At 26.9% G+C, this 24,909-nt stretch overlaps 2 protein-coding genes and 1 long non-coding RNA gene across 6 annotated transcripts; 1 reads left to right on the top strand and 2 right to left on the bottom strand.

The window, feature by feature from the left end:
* Positions 1–279: 279 nt before the first annotated feature.
* LOC123258750 lies at positions 280–24,324 on the bottom strand. Its single transcript, XR_006508132.1, has 3 exons — positions 24,210–24,324; positions 5,638–5,644; positions 280–291 (listed from the first exon to the last, which is right to left on the bottom strand). It is a non-coding gene; the product is annotated as an uncharacterized LOC123258750 (long non-coding RNA).
* LOC123258744 (peroxiredoxin-5, mitochondrial) lies at positions 6,408–12,553 on the top strand. Its single transcript, XM_044718950.1, has 4 exons — positions 6,408–6,870; positions 6,963–7,097; positions 10,944–11,075; positions 12,076–12,553. Exons 1-4 carry the CDS (start codon positions 6,769–6,771, stop codon positions 12,265–12,267), a joined length of 561 nt encoding a protein of 186 aa, XP_044574885.1. The 5' UTR covers positions 6,408–6,768; the 3' UTR covers positions 12,268–12,553.
* On the bottom strand, positions 12,952–23,932 carry LOC123258726. 4 transcript variants are annotated; one of them, XM_044718914.1, is made up of 9 exons: positions 23,646–23,932; positions 22,212–22,865; positions 17,898–18,039; positions 17,028–17,165; positions 16,718–16,935; positions 16,418–16,638; positions 14,546–14,784; positions 14,326–14,482; positions 12,952–13,844 (listed from the first exon to the last, which is right to left on the bottom strand). In XM_044718914.1, the coding sequence occupies exons 2-9, from the start codon at positions 22,779–22,781 to the stop codon at positions 13,514–13,516; spliced, it is 2,016 nt and encodes a 671-aa protein (XP_044574849.1). In that variant the 5' UTR covers positions 22,782–22,865; positions 23,646–23,932; the 3' UTR covers positions 12,952–13,513. The 4 variants fall into 4 exon arrangements, with proteins under 4 accessions (XP_044574849.1, XP_044574871.1, XP_044574862.1 ...); XM_044718936.1 differs by lacking the exons at positions 22,212–22,865; positions 23,646–23,932 and adding exons at positions 18,647–19,461; positions 20,339–20,446; XM_044718927.1 differs by lacking the exons at positions 22,212–22,865; positions 23,646–23,932 and adding exons at positions 18,647–19,635; positions 20,339–20,442.
* Positions 24,325–24,909: the final 585 nt, after the last annotated feature.

Genomic DNA, 24,909 nt, shown 5'->3' with positions numbered 1-24,909 from the left:
CTGCACTTTTAATGACCAAGGACTTTTTTTTCATCGGAAAAACATGTGCGCAAGAGTATATATTTTCTTTTTAATGACTTTGGTAATTTATTTATGGCCAATAAATTAAAATTACAACTATAACCCTTCTATTTTACAGCGAAAGAGGTAAAAAAAACCCTTCCAGAGGTAAAAAATTGTGTTTATGTATATTAAACCGTTCATTTTTGAGGAAAACAAAAATATGTGCTGTAAAAAATATAAAAACGGACCTTTGGGATTATAAATATTATTTATGAATTTATTACTCGACTCTTGGAATAATTTAGGTACCAAAAAGATTTACTGGATTTTTTCTTGCATAATTTTTTTTCAGCTCTTCAATTTCTCAACCGATTTTCATTTATATTGACCGAAAAAATATTCTGGAGTTATTATGTTTCTCTGAATTTTTTTTAGGATTTTAAGAGACCTATTCAAGCATAAACTATTCAAGTTTATAGACAGCAGCATTTGATCCCGCCCAAAATATTTAATATACAGTATTAAGAAAATAAGAAAAATTTTGTTTCCAGAATAGTTATATGATAAAATCGGTTTTTTTTTTTAGTGAAATTTAGTGTCATTGCAAAGGTCTTCACTTGAATTTGTGCCTTTTTTAAGTTTCATATCATTATCACCGATAGTCAATTTATGTTGATAAATATTTAGGCTGCATTGAAAAATGCTCTATCTCTAGATACATAATTAAGAAGTGACCTTTTATTTTGTGAAGTATTGACGTTTTTAAAGATATAAGCTCATCCCGATGTTACACTCATCGAGACCTTTCATTTGAGTACCCACATCAATTTTTTATATATTTATATATATTATATACATGTACATATCAACACTATACCAAAATGCATGTGAGTGCTAAAATGTAAGCTCTTGATGAGTGTTATGTCGGGATGAGCTTGTATCTTTGAAAATCTCAGTAGTTAAAAAAGTACAGTGCAATTTAACATAATTAAAAAATGACCCTGTATCTCGTGAACTATTGACATTTTTAAAGATATAAGCTCATCCCGATGTTACAATCATCAAGACCTTTCATTTGAGTACCCACATCAATTTTTTATATATATTATATATATTTATATATGAAAAATATATAAAAATGCATGTGGGTACTCAACTGAAAGCTCTTGATGAGTGTAACATCTGGATGAGCTTATATCTTTAAAAACTTCAATATTTAAGAAATTACAATGCAATTTAACAAAAGTCATTATTTAATAAAGCAAAATTTTAATTTTAATTACAATAAATATTTAAAACGATTTTTACCCAAATAAATATTTAAAAAAATATAATAAAAATTCACTGAGAAAAAAAATATTTGTAACAAAATATTATGGAATGTAATTAAAAAAAATCTTTATAAAAGAAACATATCTTCTTTAGTATAGCATTGGCCTGACAAATAAAAACCTACAAAGTAAAACGAAATATAAACGGATAAAATACCATTCTCAGTGACAGCGACACTCATCATAGCACGACAGCTATCTGGATGAACCCAAAGGCTCTAATTAAAATAATAAACGTACTTGCACGAAGTCTTTACCGTGTTTTACCCCCAGCAAAACTTTTCACACCCCTATCCCCGTAGTGAATGCATATATATAAATATATGTAAATACACAAGAGGAAATTCATCACCACCCGCAGACCACAACATTTCAATGTGTATAAATGTTTCCATATTATATCGCGAGCTCCTGAGGGGCCTCCGCCGGATTCTACAATATCCTGAGGGGAGTTCCGAAATCACAAGAAGAGATGTACAACACTGCAAGTTTAGAAGAAGAGATCTCAGTAAGTTCTTTTGTATGAGAAAGAACTATTGCAATAAAGAGAAAGACAGCGGAGAAAATCGCTTAGGGGTTGGGATCTCGAGGGGTTGGCTTTGGCGTCTCGTTACAGCGGTTGGCTTTAGGGGATGAAGGCGGCTAAAGCCGCATCCACTCGGGGTGGGAAGGAAAACTCGTAAAACGACTCGACCGCCGTGTTTTTCGCCGATTGAATCAATTAAAGTAGAAAAATTCTGGTACTAGTTACTGGCTGCTAAAACATATATACTGTCCAGACATTAACTATATATATGGCTACACAGAAAATATTTCTATGTGTTCGATTTCACGCTCCGAAAAACGCTTTGTATGTTTGATCCCTTTAATCTATTTTTTATTCAATTATTACTACATTTTTATTATCAAATGGTTAGGATTTTTTTTTATTATAAATGTATGAAATTGAGGATGAGTATTACAATTTATAATAAATTAAAATACTTTAAAATTAATTTGAAGGTTTGAGAACCAAAAAAAGATCAGTTTGTTTTTTATTAAACTTTTTTAAAAAACCTTTTTTTCAGTATTAAAATTACAAAGTGAAACAGTAGCCGATTAAGCTGACCATCCGGCTTGTTTGTTAAATAATATCAATACCCAGCTTTTTGCGTACGGTATATTCATACCAGGTTGTGTAACATCTTGTATTACTGCATTGTTAAGGATAAAAATAAATAAAAATCTAAATCGGCTGACGCAAGTAAAACTATTAAGTTTTAGTTTTAGTGAATAAAGGAATAATTATGTTAATATGTATTTATGTATTTATTTATTTGACATGATAATTAAATTCAAGTATTGTATATCTGTGAGGTATGATATGAATCGCTGTGACATTTTCGAGAAATTTAGTAGAGAAACGCGAGCCAGAAAAGACTGAATCAGCAGATCTTGACACGAACTTTCACACTTACACGAACTAAATTATAATTGACAGTTCTGTGTTCGCTTTACAATCCTGTTTTAACACCTAGACATGTATAAATACGTTTTGCTTTGGCAAGCTAAAATATACTTTATGGGATATAACTATTGTAACAAACTTGTTTTAATATCCGACCAATAAAACTATCTAAATATCTAAATCTTAATCTAAATTATTCATTTTATTTATTTTTAATTATGTATTTAACTTGCGTTGTTATGTAAATTATTTATCGTTAATTTGTCCCGTTTTAGTAAGAATAAAAAGATAAATACAAATAAGAAAACGAGGAAATTTTTAGTATTAAAAAAAAAATTTATTTCAACTAAGAAAAAATTATTTTGCTCAAAATAATTATTTTTTTAGGTAAATATTTATAAGTGGGATTTTAATTTTCATTTTTTTGAACGAAATTTCTATTTACTTTTATTGATATATTTTTTTTGAAAAATACATAAAAAAATGAACAATTATAAAAAAAAATTTATTATCACTATTTTAACAAATTTAAAAAAAAATTTATAAATTTTTTAAAAAATTGTAATATTTAATTTGTTTTTTTTTTTTAATTGTTCGTTTTTTTTATGTATTTTTGAAAAAAAAATATATCAAAAACATCAAAAAATTATTTCCAACTTTTAAAGGCAAAAAAGTGATTGAAATCTTTATTTTTTCTCTTAAAATAAAATATTTTCTCTTCTAAAAAATTGATTTTTCTCTTTAAAAATAATAAAAAAATTTTTTAACCCAAAGAATAATTTTTTTAAAAATAAAAAAAGCCTAAAGTGATCTTACAAGTGTTTCTAATAAAACATCTAAAGCTTCTCGACTCGCATGATATAACAAAAAAAAAAGTAATATACCTATAATTTATATTGCAAAAATATTAAATTGCTGACGTTATACGTCAAGATGCCTCACGTGTGCAATTCAATGTGTGTAATCAAGTTATGAATTTATATAAAACACTGCCAAAGATTATAATTGACATGATGTATGACGTGGAAGCAAACTTATGACTTACATAAAATAAATGCCCTACACACTACACACTGCGTATAAGTAAGAAGCCTTTTATTTATAAATTGGTATATAGATATTGACGAAGCCCTTGATTTTGACACTTGCGCTGAATATTTATGGATCACCCCTAATACCATAAAGTACAAGTCTTTGAATAAAATTTAAAAATTTTTAACCGGTTGAAAAGACTTGCTTGATTGAAAAGTTCCAAAATAATCACGACAGGTAATCTAATTTTTAGTTGTCTTGTGATCCAAGGGCTAATATTGACATTAAATAGAGACGGAATATTTTGAAATTCGATCATTTAATTTAGTAAATACAGATATTATTCCTATTACTTCTGAACATTGAAGTGGAGTTCACAGGGGCCGCTTTTAATAACCCGGATGCGAATCGCTCCTCCTTGGCGTGTCAGATTCAATGTCAAGAAAAAATTCGAGAAAAAAATAATGAAAAGAAAGAAAGAGACCCTAGTTCAAGGCAAGGCCTAGTATAGGTAATTCTGATTTTATTCAACCCCTTACTATCGTGTTACTTGATCCTTTTGAACTAGCTTTCTAAGTTTTTTTTTTAGTAAAAAAAAATAATTCTAAATTTAAAAAAATTATAAATTTAATTGATAAAAAAAAGAAAAGAATTTTTTTTAGAAAAAAAAAATTGATTAATAAAATTTTTTAAAATATTTTGTACAAAAATTTTTAAGAGACAAGTAACGATATCTGTTGAGTTTATGAGAAAGCTCAAAGGTTAATATGAGCTCTACCTTACTAACCTCAAATTCAAAAAAAAATTTTACTGTTTTTTAGAAATAATAAACTAAAATTAAAAGTAGCAGGCTTTTAATAATTTGTTCAACAAATAATTAGAAAACTATCTTTACAAGTTTTTATAATTATTCATAACACTTAAGTTGACAGACATTAGAAAGTTTTTAAGAATTTTATAACAATTAAGGTAAAAGACCCAGTTATTGACACTGGCCTAGTTAATGACACTTACAATTTTAGTTTAATTAAAAAAAAAAAACAAATTAACTCTGATAAATTAATAAATATAATTTTTTAATTATAAATTTTAAAATAATTGGTTTTTTGAGAAAATTTTATTTTTTTAATTAGAATAAAATTGCAAGTGTCAAACAACTAGGCCAGTATCAATAACTGGGTCTTTTACCTTAAATTGTTATGAAAAAAATTAAATAAAAAAATTCCACTTGTAAAAATTAAAGAAAATTATCAGTGACAATTTTTAGAAGCACTTTTAGAATTTAAAAAATTGCCAGCTAGCTTATTTTTAGTATCATAATTATGCTACAAAAAATTATCAATTAAATTGAATTTAACAATAAAATTAAACATTTTAAAATATCACTCACCATTTTATGCCTCTTGAATGCCATCTTTTTTCTCTCTCTGGAAATTCCTGTAATAAAAAAAAGTGATTAGTAAAAATTGAAAAAAAAAATAATTAGAAGACAATAAATTGACTACTTACCAATTATTACTTTATCATTCAATAATTAATTACTGATACCAAAAAAAATTTGGATCATGAAATTAACTACGCAGTATGTATTTTCAATAACCTTGACACAAAGAAGAATATTTTTTTTATTTTTTTATAATTAAATTTTTTTAAGTCACAATAAAAAAAAATAAAAACACTCCCGCACTAAAACAATAACAAAAAACAAAAAAAAAACCAACACACAAATTTGATTTCCACTCAAGACACTCGCGATAATAATAAAAATTAAGTTAGCCGACACTTAAAAATTTTTGATTTATTTTATTAATTAAAAATTAGAACTAAAATACTATTTTTAAAAAATTCCACGTATAATTTTTGGAATTTTCTACGTGTGAAAATTTTTGTTTTAATTTTTTAAAAATTATGTTTCAATAAAATAAATTATAAAAATTTTTAAATGTCGGCTAATTTAATTTTCATGCGATAATAATAAAGTTAGCCGACATTTTTAATTTTTTTATTCTACTTAATTTATTAATTTATAGCTAAAAAATATTTTTAAAAAATTTCACTTATAGTTTTTCAAGTTTTTTACATGTGAAATTTTTTTTTAATTGTTTAATTAAAATTATTTCAATAAAAAATTTCTATAAATTTTGAAATGTCGGCTAACTTTATTTCCATACACTTGCGACTGACTTTAATAACTATTAACGCATATAAAACATCAATGTTTTTTATAAATTATTATTTCGAGCGTGAATTTAACGCGCGAAGACTAAAAAACTCATTAAAAACTGTGAAACAACTCCAAAAAAACAATAAATACACTAAAAAAACACGGAGCTAGACATTTTCGTGTCACCCGGAACTTGTAATGGCCGTTAATGCGCAGTAACAACGCGCAGGAATTCGAAGTCTCAAATATGGGGGCACCTTGGCGCTGATTGGCCGTTTAAAAACAGCGCGCGAAATATTTCTAGCGCGCGCAATTTGAAATTGTATTAATTTATTAAAAGAAAAGAGGACGCTGCTGTCGCTTGCGAGATAAAAAAACAATCCCACCTCGTCTTACCGGTAACTTCTAGTTTTTTATCTAACATTTTAGATATCTAGCTTCAATTGTACTCTACACTTTTTACGAGACATAATAATTAGCATTTAGTTAACGAAATAAGTAATTTAACCTTTAAAAATTCCTATAATTACAATAAAGTCCATTAAAAAAATAAACAAAAGACAAATTACTTACACAGACAAATCGAATTGATCAATTAGTAATTAAAAATAAGTCGATTGTCTATTTATGTAACAATCAAGTGATATTGCGTAAAGCAAGTCATTAAAAGCCGGCTCGAGGTTGTCATGCTCAGACAATTTCTGTAATTTCCTGAAAACTAAAGAGCTGAAAAAAAAAATACGATCGATTAAAAGTGCACTTGTATATAAGTATACAATAACGTAAAACAGATGACTCAATACATCAGTCGCGCCATTGCCGTTGTAGGACGTTCGTCGTTGTCTTGTGTTAAACGAGGTTTTCACGTTTCTCCTAGAGCCATGGTTATCTCCGTAAGTTTTTTTTTATTTTAATTATTATTAATTATTGATATTATCTTTTTTTTTTTTTAATATTAATAATATATGATGTTTTTACTTCATAGATTGGTGACAAGCTGCCTTCAGTTGATTTGTATGAAGATGCACCCAGCAACAAAGTAAACTCAGCTGAGCTTGCTTCTGGCAAAAAAATTATTATTTTTGGCGTTCCTGGTGCCTTTACTCCTGGATGTTCTAAGGTTATATATTTAACTTAATTTTTTTAACAAACAATTAGTTTGGTAATTTATTTTTTTGCATTTCATGCCGTAGATAATTTTATTTTATGCGTAGATAAAAACAGCTGATTAGAAAATATGAGGAATTTTTTAAAATGTTAATGATTACTAGCAACCTTGCAGTCACTATGTGACTGCCGTGACACGTAAACTATAAATAAACAAAATTTTGCTTTATTAAATAATGAATTTTATTAAATTGCACTGTACTTTCTTAAATAATGACATTTTTAAAGATATAAGCTCATCCCGATGTTATACTCCTCAAGAACTTTCATTTGAGTACCCACATGCATTTTTGATATATTTTTCATATATACTTGTATATAATATACTAGCTGATACCCGCCCGCTTCGCTGGGCATACAATAAAATTTTATGTTGTAACCTAGATGAAAAATATAAACAAAATGATTAATTTCAAAAAAAGATAATTAATATAAATTTTGAATTAGAGAAAAGTGATTGTTTATGATAACCGGTGTTAGCGAGTATTAAATATATGAGAAAAGTATTTTATTATTAATAATCAATCAATCAATGGGTCAGTTAGTCAGTAAATCTGTCATTAGACAGATTTCCGCATCACCCATGACGTACTGTGTAATGAGATGCGTTCCCATTATAATAATGTTATCCTAAACATTTAGTCTAGACCGGATAGGTCAAATGGTAGAGTAGCCGACATGTCACCGGAAGGTTCTGGGTTCGAATCCCTGTCCGAGCTATCTGAATTTTTCTCGCATATTCTGTAAACTCTTATTAAGAAGGTCCTTCCTATTTCTTTCTCAATCTCTTCCTCCTCACATTATTCTGTTACGTGAATGTTGGAACGATTCACCTAATAATTATCGTTATCTCCTATTCTGCTCCGCTTCCTAGTATTATTAAATTTTAAAACATGTCCATAATTTTTTTAATCTTAACAAACTGTTAATAATAAACTACTTTTCCCATATCTTTAATACTCGCTACCACCGGTCATCACAAACAATCACTTTTCTCTAATTCAAAATTTATATTCATTATCTTTTGAAATTAACCATTTTGTTTATATTTTTCATCTAGGTTACACCATAAAAATTTATTGTATTCCTATCGAAGCGGGCGGGTATCAGCTAGTTATTAATAAATTCATAACAAATTAAGTGGTATTAAAAATATATTTATTATTACTCATTTTATTAGAAATTATCTTAAATCGACCGTTTTTTATAATAATTTAACGATATCGTTGTAAAATTTTAGAGAAGACGCATCAGACACAATTTACCATTTTAATTTTAATCATTAAAATCAGTATAATCATTTAACAATATCAACTTGATAATATTTATGTTTAATTTATCTGTGTTATGATATAATCGAGTTCATCCTTCATGATTATTCCAATACATATAAGTTATTTCAGTTATTAATGATTTAGCTATTCTTTCTTAAAAAACGTATGATTATGAATTCCTACTGTCCCAACAGTCAATCGATAAAATTTAAAATCAATCATTTTGACAGTTATTATAGCAACGGTAACCATGATAACGGTAACCATGGTAACGGCAACCATGGTAACGGTAACCATGGCAACGGTAACCACGGCAACGGTAACCATAGCAACGGTAACCATGGCAACGATAACCATGACAATGGTAACCATGGCAACGGTTGATTAGCGTGGGTGGTTGTAGGGGGGTTGAGTTCGATAATTTACGGGTGCCACTGATGGTTTCTTAGATTAGAGGGTCAAAATGATATTTCTGCTCCCAAAAAAGAGAGAGATATAGGGAAGGGAAAGATTATAGGGCACGGGAGGGGAGGAGAAGAATGAGAGGGAGGGAGGGGAGGGCATATGTGATGGTAGACGAAAAATTCATTTTGGCTAGGAATTGCGTAAAATCCGTTCTTAGTGAGCGTCTACATCACGAATGGAGTAACTATGCTAAATTTCAAGTCAATCGGGCGAATAGTTTCAGAGATCTCGTGATGAGTGAGTGGTATTTCGCTTATATATATATAGATTATCTTAAATCTACCTTTTTTTATAATAATTTAACGATATTGTTGTGAAATTTTAGAGAAGATACATCAAACACAATTTACCATTTTAATTTTAATCATTAAAATCAGTATAATCATTTAACAATATCAACATTAATATTTATGTTATATTTATCTGTTTTATGATATAATGGAGTTCATCCTTCATGATCATTCCAATACATATTAGCTATTTCAGTTATTAATGATTTAGCTATTCTTTCTTAAAAAAAGTATGATTATGAATTCCTACTGTCCCAACAATCAATCGATAAAAATCGATGTATTTGCCTAACATTGTATAGAATAATACTGTTGAATAATAATTGTATAGAATATTAATATTTAGTAACTTTCTACTTTTATTCTAATCATTCCTCTGAATTTAATTTACAACCGAATTTGTTATTACAATTTATTTATTTTAACAGTTGTTATAGCAACGGTAACCATGGCAACGGTAACCATAGCAACGGTAACCATGGCAACGGTAACCATAGCAACGGTAACCATGGCAACGGTAACCATGGCAACGGTAACCATGGCAACGGTAACCATGGCAACGGTAACCATGGCAACGGTAACCATGGCAACGGTAATCATGGCAACGGTAACCATGGCAACGGTATCCATGGCAACAGTTGATTAGCGTGGGTGGTTGCGGGGGGAGGTGAGTTCTATAATTTATGGGTGCCACTGATGGTTTCTTAGATTAGAGGGTCAAAATGATATTTCGCTCCCAAAAAAAGAGAGAGATATAGGGAAGGGGAAAGATTATAGGGCACGGGAGGGGAGGAGAAGAATGAGAGGGAGGGAGGGAGGGCATATGTGATGGTAGACGAAAAATTCATTTTGGCTAGGAATTGCGTAAAATCCGTTCTTAGTGAGCGTCTACATCACGAATGGAGTAACTATGCTAAATTTCAAGTCAATCGGGCGAATAGTTTCGGAGATCTCGTGATGAGTGAGTGGTATTTCGCTTATATATATATAGATTTTAAAGATATAAGCTCATCCCGAGGTTACACTTAACAAGAGCTTTCATTTGAGTACCCACATGCATTTTTGATATATTTTTCATACATACATATACATAATATATATAAATATATGAAAAATTGATGTGGGTACTCAAATGAAAGGTCTTGATGAGTGTAATATCGAGATGAGTTTATATCTTCAAAAATATCATTAGTTGACAAGATAGCAAGGTCAGTTCTTAATTATTGACATTTTTTAAGATATGAGCTCATCCTGATGTTACACTCATCAAGAGCTTTCATTTGAGTACCCACATGCATTTTTGATATATTTTTCATATATACATATATATAATATACATAAATATATGAAATATATGAAAAATTGATGTGGGTACCCAAATGAAAGGTCTTGAGGAGTACAACATCGGGATGAGCTTATATCTTTAAATATGTCAATAGTTCACAAGATACAAGGTCATTTCTTAATTATAACACATGACTATCTTTTATTTTTATTTTCTAGAATAATTTAAAAAAAAAAGTCACAAAAAATATTAAGTAAAAAATTTTTCTAATAAAATATGCTTACGCAAGGATTTAACAATAGAAAAAATTAAAAGTGTATTTATATTTATAATACTCTTTAAAGTTATGGCATAATCAATATAATTTATTTATTTATAACTATTACTTACGTAAAGTTTCAATGTAGACACAAGTAATTCTTTACATAACAATTATTTTTAATCAATATTAATAATAATAATAAAAATTCTTTCAATAATTTCAGACACATTTACCTGGATATGTAACAAAAGCTGATGAATTAAAATCAAAGGGCATACATGAGATAGCTTGCGTTAGCGTCAACGATCCGTTTGTTATGTCAGCTTGGGGAAAAGACCAAGGTGCTGCAGGCAAGGTAAGATTAATTATCTTTACTGTAATTTTTCATTTGAATATTTATGTAAATAAATAATACTAGCAACCTTGCAGTCACTATGTGACTGCCGTGACTTGTGAACTATAAATAAATAAAATTTTGCTTGATTAAATAATTACTTTTGTTTAAATGCACTGTACTTTTTTAACTATTGATATTTTTTAAGATATAAGCTCATTCTGATGTTACACTCATCAAGAGCTTTCATTTGAGTACCCACATGCATTTTTATATATTTTTCATATATACATATATATAATATTATATGTAAATATATAAAAAATTGACGTGGTTACTCAAATGACAGGTCTTGATGAGTGTAACATTGGGATGAGCTTATATCTTTAAAAATGTCAATAGTTCGCGAGATACAAGGTCATTCATTAATTATTGATATTTTTTAAGATATAAGCTCATTCTGATGTTACACTCATCAAGAGCTTTCATTTGAGTACCCACATGCATTTTTATATATTTTTCATATATACATATATATAATATTATATGTAAATATATAAAAAATTGATGTGGGTACTCAAATGAAAGGTCTTGATGAGTGTAACATCGGGATGAGCTTATATCTTTAAAAACGTCAATAGTTTATGAGATACAAGGTCATTAATTAATTATTGATATTTTTTAAGATATAAGCTCATTCTGATGTTACACTCATCGAGAGCTTTCATTTGAGTACCCACATGAATTTTTATATATTTTTCATATATACATATATATAATATATATAAATATATGAAAAATTGATGTGGGTACTCAAATAAAAGGTCTTGATGAGTGTAACATCGGGATGAGCTTATATCTTTAAAAATATCAATAGTTCACGAGATACAAGGTCATTTTTTAATTATGTATCTAGAGATAACATATTTTCGAATGCAGCCTAAATACTTATAATAAATTGACTATCGGTGAAAATTTTTCTTATTCTCTTAACAATATAGATGAATTTGTTATTAAATAGGTGAGAATGCTAGCAGACACCAACGCTGAATTTACAAAAGCTCTTGATGTAGCTATGGATCTCGCAGTGTTGGGTGGTACTCGTAGCAAGCGTTACTCTCTGGTTGTTGAGGACGGAATCGTCAAGGAAGTTAACATTGAGCCTGACAACACTGGACTCAGCTGTTCTCTCGCCGATCGCATCAAAGTTTAAACTTTGAATTTACTTTTAATTTTTATTTCTTCTCAATTCTATTTCTATTTCTTCAATTACTTAAACAAAAAAATTCAACATTTAATTAATATTTTAAATATAAAAAAATCACAATGTTGAATTACCTAAACATATCCATTTTTTTAAGACCCATTTTCTTTTTTAGTCTTGCATTCTAGTTATAAAAAAGTTTGTTACCTAGTTTGTAAAAGTATTGTCAAATTTCCACTTTGTACACTTAGAAGATAAAAAAATGTGAACAATAAATTTCCTAAGACACTTGAAATTTTAACAAATCAATTACGATTAAAAAAATGCTTCTAAAAATTTCTACTAATATTTTTTTTTTTAATTTTCACATGAGAAATTTTTCAATTAAATTTTTTTTATAATAATGTAATTATAAAATTTCTAATGTCTGTACTTCAGTGTCATAATTTGTTCTATAAATTTTTTCCAATCATTGTTTTCTATTTACCTCAGCACTATTGAAACTTTCATAAATTGTATAATAATAAAATTAGACACTCTTAAACAATCCACGTGTTCAATCAAGCGTTTACATATTAAAAAAAAGTCTCATATTACTGAAACAAAAATAATTTTTCTATCGTTTATTAATAATGACATTAATCAATTATAATGTTGTTATTAATTATTAATAAAAAAGAAAATTGACTAAAGTATAAGTAAAAAATAATTATAATATATTGAACATATATTAATCATCCTAAGCACAATGATTGCCAATTATCAATTATCATCGTGCTATAATAATCTTACACAGAATGACTATCGTAACTCTTTAAACAATAAGATGTAGATAAAAAAATTGATTACTTATTAGTCATGGAAAAAATCTCAGATAAACAGAATGCTTATCAATTTAAAATTTAAAAATTATTCAGAATTCAGAAAAAAAAAAAATATTCATACTTGATAATATTAAAGTTACTCTTAACTATTATCACTGTAATTTGTATCTTTTGGCAAAAAAATCTTTGTTCTTAATTTAAACTTATCAAATTGAAATACAAAAAAATAAAATAATAAATTCATGGTAATAATTAATGACACTTAAATTAAATTAGAAGAGACATTTAAAAATTTTTTTATTTTTTTTTTTAAAATAAACTAAGTCTAAAAAATTATTTAAAAATTGCATTAATAATTTTTTAGAATTTTTAATGATGAAATTTTTTTGTTAAAAAAATTATTTGTCTCTTAATTTTAGTATCATTAATAATTATTGTGCTGGAATTTGGTTTAATTCCAAAATAGCTGGTATAGAAGGAACATCAGCGCGTAGATGGTCCTTAAAATCATAAGTAATAGCCTTGAGAGCGATATAACCACCAGAACCACTGCGTCCTTTGTGATAGATACCGGCTCCGGCGAGCGGAAATGGTGGATTTGTTATCACAGGCTGTGTGTCTAAAAATGGTATCGTTGATTGTGCAGCATCTTTGTCCAAGTCGGTGGGCCCGAAGTTCAAAAATTGGTTGGAGAGTGAATCGGGCGACGACGGCTGGCGGATTCTGATCGGGACATCTGGGTTAGATATCACCAGCTCTCTTCTGCATTGGCATTAAATTATTAGTTATTAAAAACTCAATAATAAATAAATAATTATTTTATCAATGAAAAAATTACTTAAAAAATCTTCTATAGTTGCATTCAAATATTAAAAAAAAATTTTTAATTAAGTCAGCTGACATTTAAAAATTAAAAAAAAAAATTTCTTTATTAAAAAAATAAAAAAAAAATTCATTTGTAAAAAAATTGAAAAACTTTAAATGTAATTTAAAAAAAATATTTTTTTGTTTCTTATTTAATAAATAAAAAAAAATTAAAAACGTCGGCTAACTTTGCATATAGAACTGATCATGTATAATTACATTTTTTATTTTTTTTATTTCTTTCCACACTGTTTATTTTATATTTATACTTTTATTGTTTCAATTAACAGAAATTAAAGTATATTACATAAAATAAGTCTTTTTATATCATGTATATCTCTGATTATTCTAGTAAATAAATAAATAATAAAAAAATTACCTTTTCTGTTCACTGTTGCCATTAGACACTTCAGTATTAAAATTGCCAGTCCACTGGCTCTTTTCGAAAGGCCTGATTAGCAAACCAGACGAATAGTTGAACGGAGTGATGCGTACTTCAAAATTCAAGTGAGACCCTACCATTCTAAATCTTACACCTGTAATTAAAAAAAATAAAATTTTTTACTGAACAAATGTAGATTTTTTTCGATGTGACTCACCAGTTAAAATATGTTCATCAGGCGCGGTGAGATCATCCAAATCAATAGCTCGTTTTTCCCATGACAAAGTGTGATAATCTTCGCCATTGTTGACGCCGCGATCGCGGATCGTGTAATTATCAACTGGCTTCCAAGAAGCGCTGTTTTCTTCAATTCTACCTCGCTCTGTTAATCTACCCTCTTGGATTTGTACATGGATTATTTGATTAACTTTTATAAATTTAAATCCCGTGATAACTCTGTTGAAAAATAAAAACAATTACTCATACAATAAATTAAACTAGCAATAAATAAAATTTTGCTTTATTAAATAACGACTTATGTTAAATTGCACTGAACTTTCTTAAATATTAACGTTTTTGAAGATATAAGCTCATCCAAATGTTACACTCATCAAGAGCTTTCATTTGAGTACCCACATGCATTTTTTATATATTTTTCATATATACATATATATTTTAAAAAATATAAGCTCATCCCGATGTTATACTCACCAAGAGCTTTCATTTAAATACCCACATGCATTTTTAATATATTTTTCATATATACATATATATAATATATATAAATATATAAAATATATGAAAAATTGATGTGGGTACTCAAATGAAACGTCTCGATGAGTGTATCATCGAGATGAGCTTATATCTTTAAAAATGTCAATAGTTCACCAGATACAAGGTCTTTACTAAATAATGACTTTTGTTAAATTACACTGTACTTTCTTAATTATTGATGATTTTAAAGATATAAGCTCATCCCGATGTTATAATCATCAAGAGCTTTCATTTGAGTACCCACATGCATTTTTGATATATATTTCATATATACATATATATGTATATATAATATATATGAAAATATATGAAAAATTGATGTGGGTACTCAAATGAAAGGTCTCGATGAGTGTAACATCGGGATGAGCTTATATCTTTAAAAATGTCAATAGTTCACCAGATACAAGGTCTTTACTAAATAATGACTTTTGTTAAATTACACTGTACTTTCTTAATTATTGATGATTTTAAAGATATAAGCTCATCCCGATGTTATAATCATCAAGAGCTTTCATTTGAGTACCCACATGCATTTTTGATATATATTTCATATATACATATATATGTATATATAATATATATATAAATATATGAAAAATTGATGTGGGTACTCAAATGAAAGGTCTCGATGAGTGTAACATCGGGATGAGCTTATATCTTTAAAAATGTCAATAGTTCACCAGATACAAGGTCTTTACTAAATAATTACTTTTGTTAAATTGCACTGTACTTTCTTAATTATTCATGATTTTAAAGATATAAGCTCATCCCGATATTACAATCATCAAGAGCTTTCATTTGAGTACCCACATGCATTTTTTATATATTTTTCATATATACATATATGTATATAATATATATAAATATATGAAAAATTGATGTGGGGACTCAAATGAAAGGTCTCGATGAGTGTAACATCGGGATGAGCTTATATCTTTAAAAATGTCAATAGTTCACCAGATACAAGGTCTTTACTAAATAATTACTTTTGTTAAATTGCACTGTACTTTCTTAATTATTCATGATTTTAAAGATATAAGCTCATCCCGATATTACAATTATCAAGAGCTTTCATTTGAGTACCCACATGCATTTTTTATATATTTTTCATATATATATATATAATATATATAAATATATGAAAAATTGATGTGGGTACTCAAATGAAAGGTCTCGATGAGTGTTACATCGGGATGAGCTTATATCTTTAAAAATATCAATAGTTCTCAAGATACGAGGTCATTTCTTAATTATGTACCTAGAAATAAAGTATTTTCTAATGCAGCTTTTTTTTAATAAAAAAAAAATAAATTACTTGTTGTTAGCAACATCAGAAGTAACGTCTCGTAAATTGAAGTAACGATCGGAGCTGGAGTTATGATCATCACAGTAACACATACAGTAGCTGCAATGCCAGAATATCCATCGCCACCAACTGTCAACTTTAGTAATTGGCTTTTTACAACTTCCTTTTTTGCCGAACACTCGGCCGTTTTCGTACTCTACATACTCGTACCGCCGATTGCTGTTAATATCCTGTTCAAAGAACCAGAGCAAAATATTGTAAGATTTTTTTTATTTTTTAGAACACTCCGAATACTAAACTATTTCTTACCGACGGACAAATCCACATGTCTGAGTCAAAGTACTGACAGTTCAAGACTTTTCCATTACATTTACGCTGTTTAGCGCAGAACATATCGCCGAAACATCCTTGGACGTTTGAGTAGCTGTAGTAAGCACAGTTTTCGCGACAACTACTTGATGGATTTAGATCAACTTCATTTACTATGTAGCCTTGGAATAATTGCTTCAACTCAGTGTAAGTTACGTCTAATTAAAATAAATAAAAGAAAATAATATTAATGCATTGTTATTTATTATTACTTATTATCTCTGATGACCAAAACAACTTTTAATAATACCTTCTACATGCTTGTCTGGATCACATCTCCAAAGATCACGTGGTGCAAAGGCCATTGCTGTCCGTACTGCTCTTAATGTTTCAGATACTCTTATTTTATAATCATCAAGAGTTTTTAGTCTCTCATCGTGAAAAGTACCTGCAAGATATATTTAAAAATATTATACAATTATTTATTAAAATAACAGTTCAAATTTTTGATATTGTGGCGAAAATATTGGTCCTATAAAAAAATGTTTTGAACAAAATTTGTTAAAAAATTCAATTCTATAAAAAAAAGGTCTCTCATAATTTAAAAAAAAAAAAAAAAAATACTTTCGCTGTAATTCCAAAATTAAAATTCATAATTATTATAAAATAAAATTTGAACTTTTCATTATGAATTTTTATTTTTGAATCGCGAAAATATTGGTTTTTTTGAAAAATCTTAAAAAAATTTTTTTTTTATAATTAAATTTTGAACAACTTTTATTTCAATAATTTTTTTATAGAATCTTAAAAATTTTAATAATTTATTTTAAAATTAAATTTTTCTTTTTATAAAAAAATTTTAAATGCATATTTATTTTAAAAATAATATTTGTATGTAAAATATTAAGAAAACAGATAGAAAAGTTAATTATTCAAAGACTCGACGAGTTAACTTTAAAAATAAACTTTGTTCTAATCATTTGTCTATAAGCAGATAAGATAACTAAAAATAAAATACTTTTATATAATGAATGACAGTGATAACTCACAGAATATAATTATTATCTCACACTATCGAAACAAATAACTCCAAAAAGTGTTTTAAATAAAAAATAAACCACGCAACAAAATTTCTTTCTGCTTTCAATAAAAGAAAATCGCATTAATTGTTTATAAATACCATTTTTATGCACTCGAAGTATTGTGTATGAGAATTGCATCATCATGAACCCTCTGATTTCAGTCATCGCAATAATATTATACAAATTATACAGTAATTGCTGAGGAGACTGTTGTTCGTCACATATTTGCGCTATAGCTTCCTAGACAATAAAAAAAAAACCAACATAATTATTTATTTATTTTTATTTATTTAATTTTTTATTTAATTATTGTAAATTATTTTTTTATTAAATTTCTCAAATTATTTATTTATTTATTTATAAATAAATAAAAATAAAAAAATGATTTTTAAATTTGTCAGCAAATTAAAAATTAAGTGTATTAAATAATATGAATTGACATTAATTAATAAATTAATTGACAAAACACCTTGTAAGCGTCAATAAACAAATTATCATTTAATTTTTTATTATATTATTTTTATTCAATTATTTTTCTATTTAATATTTAATTTATTTATTTATAAATAAATAAAAATAAAAAAATAATCATTAAATTTGTCAGTAAATTAAAAATTTAATATATTAAATAATATAAATTGACATTAATTAGTAAATTAATTAATAAAACATAAATTCAATTTTTTAAATAATTTTTTTATTTAATTATTTTAAATAATTTTTTTATTTAATTATTTATTTATTTATAAATAAATAAAAATAATTATTAAATTTATCAAAAAATTAAAAATTGAATATATTAAGTAATATAAATTGACATTAATTAATAAATTAATTGACAAAACACCTTGTAAGCATCAATAAACAAATTTTGCTGGATAATAACATCTGAGATGCGCTCCAAAGCTGCTGAAATCGATACATTTGGATGCGTAAAAACAACATCAGCAAAATTATTCCAATACTCAATATTTATTGGCTCAAAAGTCTGCGTAACAGTGTGTAATTTTTGTAAATAATTGCTGTACATTCCTTCAATAATATTCATATCTTTCTGTACTAATGCCCACAGTCTCAATGAATTTAATGAGTTCAAGTGACGTTTGCCTGTGTTTAAATGTTCATTAGTTATTTTTTCACTGAATTTGTCATAAATTTCAAATACTTTAAAATAAACATCATTTTTATCATCTCTTCCAGATCTTGACTGAATTGGTAAATTTTGGAGTAACAATAAATCGTATCGCAATTTATCTACCGCTGAAAAATTGTCCTTAATTGCCCAGGATGACGAACAAAAAATTAACAACAAAGTCCACAGTTTCCCCATTGTTTTATTTTAATTTTTTAAGCACTTTTTTATTTTTCCTGTGGATTAAAACTGACCCAGTTTACGTAACGTACAACAAATAATCAATAAAAATTCACGTTGGTTAATTAATCGGATCGCACTGGTAAAATAATTATTATAGCTGGTAGATAAAGTCACTTTTTATTTTTATCCATCACTTCACTTATTATTGTTAGGTTTAATTATTCAAAAATATTAATGTGGGGTTTAAACATACGCGATAAAGATATTGGATGTTTGAGATAAATTCAATTGTCCACGCAAGCATGTACAATCACCAACTGCAAGTGAAACCTTGAGAGATCTTACTACTACCAGGTTTTATAAAATTATAAATTCAATTCAATGTAAACTCCGCTAATCGCATGTGATTGATGTCATAAATCATTAAGAACATTGCCCGATGCGTAATTTTACCTTTTTTATTTCCGTATTTTAGCATTGTTATTATTTCTTTGTTAAGGTAGATCAAGGTACATTTTATTCTAAATAATTGTAATATATTAATCTAATTTTTAAATGACAATAAAGTTAGCTGACATTTAAAATTTTTTTTTCTATTGAAAAAATTAATACAAAAAAATAAACAATGTTTTCATTTTTAAAAAACTACCAGTGCAATTTCTGAAAACTATTTTTTAGTTTTTAATAAATAAAAAAATTAAATTTAGTGTTTCAATTTTTATTAAATTAATTTAGCAGATGTTTAATAATTTTTTCAACAAATTTTGGCAAAAAAAATTGACTTAAAAATTCAAAAAAATTAAAAATTCAATTTTTTAAAAATAATTTTTTGGAACAAATTTATTCTTTAAAAAAATTAAAAAATGATCGTGACTGCTAACTTTAATATAAAATTTTTATTCAAATTAATTTAATAGATATTTAATAATTTTTTTAACAAATAAATTATATCAAAAAAAATTCACCAAAATTTAAAAAAAATTAAAAATGCAAGTTTTTAACAATTATTTTCGGAACAAATTTGTTAATTAAAGAAAAATAAAAAAGTGGCTGTTAACTTTAATGACAAAATTTTTAATTAACTATTTTAAAAACTAAAATATCTACGTAATAAAAACTTTTCCGTCACAAAATTAATTTATGTAACGAATCTTATCAAATACAATCAAATGACTTGTAATTTATGACTCAATAAAACAAACAATGAGTTTGACATTAGCGTACAGTTTAAACATCAACACATATTATATCGCGTGTGCGCACTTGACACAAAATATTTTTCGAGTAAAAAACATAAAAAAGGAAGAACATGATGGTTTGAAGCGATGCGAGGAACTGAAGCTGATCGAGCGGTTCTATTCAGGATTCGGGTTTTTACCGTTTTCCCCTACTTCCGCCCGTAGACCCGTATGACAAACGAAACGCAGGACACTTATCTCCTCTCTCCTTTTACCAAACTCTTTTAGCTTGATTTTCATTACATTTTATTTACTCTCACGTACTTAGCAAGTACTCTCTACTGGCTCTGCAACGCCAGCACATTCCGCGTGACCCCACTCACTCCTTTTTTAATTCTCTGTAGTGCGTAATCGGTCTTTGCTTGACAATTCATATTCAGCGCACACTATATTTTCTTATCTTTTTATTTTACTTCTCATACAAGCATATATTATATTATTTATATAAAAGTATATTTTTCACACTAACTAGTACTTCCAAGTGTACTTTATTGTTTGAATTCAATATCAACTCCGGAATGCACATTATCTCAAGACAATACGAGAACTTGAGTTTACCAATCAATACTAAAGTGTTTGCTTAATTTATTTTTAATTTTTTAGCAGATTAATTGCAATAACAAAAATTATTTTAAAAATTTCCATTAATAATTTTTATTTAATTTTTAATTATGGAATTTTTTTAATACCAATTTAATTAATGATACTGAAGTTACCTGCCAGCTGTTATTAAAAATTTTTAAAACAAATCAATTACAATAATAATTTTTTTTAATTTTTAAATGTGAAATTTTATTAATTAAATTTTTTTCATCTACATTATTAAGAGAATAAGAAAAGGTCTTGACTTGAAACTGTGCCTTTTATTATGATAAATATTTAGGCTGCATTTAAAAATTTTCTATCTCTAGATGCATAATTAAGAAATTACCTTGTATCTTGAGAACTATTGACATTTTTAAAGATATAAGCTCATCCTGATGTTACAATCATCGAGACCTTTCATTTGAGTACCCACATCAATTTTTTATATATTTATATATTTTATGTATATGTATATATGAAAAATATACCAAAAATGCATGTGGGTACTTAAATGAAAGCTCTTGATGAGTGTAACATCAGGCTGAGCTTATATCTTAAAAAATGTCAATAATTAAGAAAGTACAGTGCAATTTACGTAATTAAAAAATGACCTTGTATCGTGTGAACAATTGACATTTTTAATGATATAAGCTCATCCTGATGTTACACTTATCAAGACCTTTCATCTGAGTATCCACATCAATTTTTCATATATTTTATATATTATATATATGTATATATGAAAAATATATCAAAAATGCATGTGGGTACTCAAATGAAAGCTCTTGATGAGTGTAAGATCGGAATGAGCTTATATCTTAAAAAATGTCAATAATTAAAAAAGTTCAGTGCAATTTAACATAATTAAAAACTGACCTTGTATCTTGTGAACTACTGACATTTTTAAAGATATAAGCTCATTCCGATGTTACACTCATCGAGACCTTTCATTTGAGTATCCACATCAATTTTTCATATATTAATATATATTATATATTATATATATGTATATATGAAAAATATATCAAATATGTATGTGGGTACTCAAATGAAAGCTCTTGATGAGTGTAACACCAGAATGAGCTTATATCTTTAAAAACGTCAATATTTAAGAAAGTACAGTGCAATTTAACAAAAGTCATTATTTAATAAAGCAAAATTCTTATTTATTTGTAATAATAATAATAAATAATGAAAAAATTTTGAATGTAGGTAAGCTTCAGTATCATTAATAAATAAACAATAATCAATTAAAAATGAAAGTAAATATTTACCTGGCTATTTTCAGCAAAAGAATTCAACACATTTTTCTTCATAACAATCCTATGAACAGACGCCAGCAGATCCGGCAAAGCACCCATCTCCAGCGAAACACAGTTCCGTGCAAAATCCAACCTCGTGTAAACTTCATACTTGTCTTCATACGTGTAATACTCAATGTACTGCTGATAAATATCATTAATTCTTCCTAGCAATTCATTTAAACTATCCATATCACGGTTCAACCGCTCACGTTGAGGCACTTTTTTAATTACTTCATCAATTATTTCACCTGCCCGCTGGTCCAGCTGACGCTGCAGGTCCTCCAGACGCTGGTTGCTCTGTTTCATCAGCTTGAGGATTCTTTTTTCCGTTCTTTTAATAAACGTGTAATCATCTTCACCAGTGTTGTTTTCGTCTTTTCTAATCCACTCCAATGACTCAAAAGTACCGATCGCGACCTCGCGAGAAAAGCTCAGGATTTCCCGAGCGTCGCCAAAGTCCATGAAGAATGAAGCGGTTTTTTCTGTGCTGATCAGCAGCAGCACCGAAATAAGTATTCCTACCACGTGTAGGCTTGCCATTTTGCTGCTTTTGGAGGACTTATCAAAAAATGAAGACACTATCAACCCAACCTGGTTGCTCCAGGTCAACAAACTTTCTTCTTCCTATAATTATTATATTTGTGTTAATGGGTCACCAGTAAATTTATAAATTCTATGATACTTTTTTAATAATAAATTAAATTAGAAGACATCTGATGATTTTTCTTGTTAAATAAATAAATAATTAATAAAAATAAATTAATTAAATTAAAAGAAATAGAAAAAATAAAAAGAAAAATTTTTAAATCTATAAGTGGTATTTTTAAAAAATATTTTTTTAAATTCTAATTTAATTAAACTAAAAAAAATGAAAAAAATTTTAATATCAGCTGATTTTAATGACATAATTTTTTATCAAATAAATTTATTCAAATAATTCAATTTTTAGAAGCTTTAAAAAAATTATAAATGAAATTTTTTATAAATAATTTTTTAGATATTTATTAGAAAAAAAAAAATTAAAATAAAATAAATTAGCAGACATTTGATGATTTTTATGTTTTTTTTTATTAAAAAAATTAATTATTTAATTAAAAAGAAATAGAAAAAAATAAAAATCTGTAAGTGTTATTGTTAAAAAATCTTTTTTAAATTCTAATTTAATTAACAAAGAAAAATTTAATATCAGCTGATTTAAGTGTCATAATTTTTTAACAAATAAATTATAATTTAAAAAATTTATTTAAATTATTCCATCTTTAGAAGCTATAAAAAAATAATAAATGAAATTTTTTAGACATTTATTATTATTAAAAAAAAAATAAAAAAATAATCAGCTGTTTGTTAATTTATGTCACTAAATTTTAATAATAAACACTGGAGAATATTTTTTAAAAATCTTACCTGTCATAAAAAGTAATCCGAGAAGTATGAAAGAAAGTTATCCAGAAAAGAATCAGTAGACGCTTTGTTTGGTGTTGTTTATTGATAACGGTTGAGCTGACAGTGAAGTGTGGACGGATGTTGGTCTCCGAAAGTTGTGACTCAACTAACAATAAATCTTGAATTCTGAGCCTGGATTGCAGTTTTACTGTATGGCGAATAAAAATATTCGAGACGTAGGTGGTGAGAATTTTTTAACTGTTGTTACTCATAGCGATGTATTGGAGCTGTCGGTATATAGTATATAGTATATAGTATATAGTACATAGCAAGTGCAAGTGAAGATCTTTGGTTGAAATGAGAGGCAATTGGAGAGCGGATTTTACATTACAGTTTATATTTTTATTGAGCAATGACCAATCAGCGCTCAGGAATTCCATCAAGTGGGGTACATGAGGACTAAAGTGTGAGTTTAGTCTGATTCTATGAGTGTATTATTGTGAATTGCACATGCCATTGATATTATAAACATATGTCGATGTGGGTTTATATATTTCTTTATCAATGCGGTGTTATGTATTGCACTTTGGGGTTGCAGTCAACTAGTCAGACTAACAACATTCCGAATTAATAAATTACTAGAACTTAGAAAGTAAATATTAAATGTAATTTAAAATAATTAATTTTACAAATTTTAAAATTCCGAAAAATATAATCTTAAATAAAGAAAATCTAAAGCTATATTAATAGAATCTTTCAAAGTTACAAAGTCTCAATAAATTAAAAAACATAACAACGAAAATTTATACGCCAAAATGAATGAACAGACGAACACTCATTTAGCCGAAAAATGTAAATAATTTTATAATTAGATTAGAAATTTTTTTTAATTAATTTTAAATTAATTAATTTTATTTTAATTTACAAGCATGTATGGAAAACACTCAAATTTCATGATTGTAAAGGTGGACCATCTAAGAAAAATTTCCAATTTTTTGGATGAGTAATTTTCGGCCGAATCATTATTCGGATAGATGAGTATTCGGATGAATATACGTCGGAACAACCCTTTTTCGAAATCAAATTAATTTTAACTCTTGAGGAATATAAGATTTATATTTACTTTTATTCGATAACCCGGTGTTTTATAATTTACAAAATTGTTTTTCGGCTGTTATTCTATTTAAGCTAATGTATTTTATAAACTTTGAATGTAGCGGAATTTTAAATTTTCTAGAGTTTTAATAATTTGGAATGTTGTCGATGTGATGATTTGACCGCAACC

Source organism: Cotesia glomerata, linkage group LG1, assembly GCF_020080835.1.
Source record: "Cotesia glomerata isolate CgM1 linkage group LG1, MPM_Cglom_v2.3, whole genome shotgun sequence".
Taxonomy (NCBI): Eukaryota; Metazoa; Arthropoda; class Insecta; order Hymenoptera; family Braconidae; genus Cotesia; species Cotesia glomerata.
The sequence above is the reverse complement of the archived record's forward strand: the minus strand, read 5'-3'. Positions and strand labels throughout refer to the sequence as shown.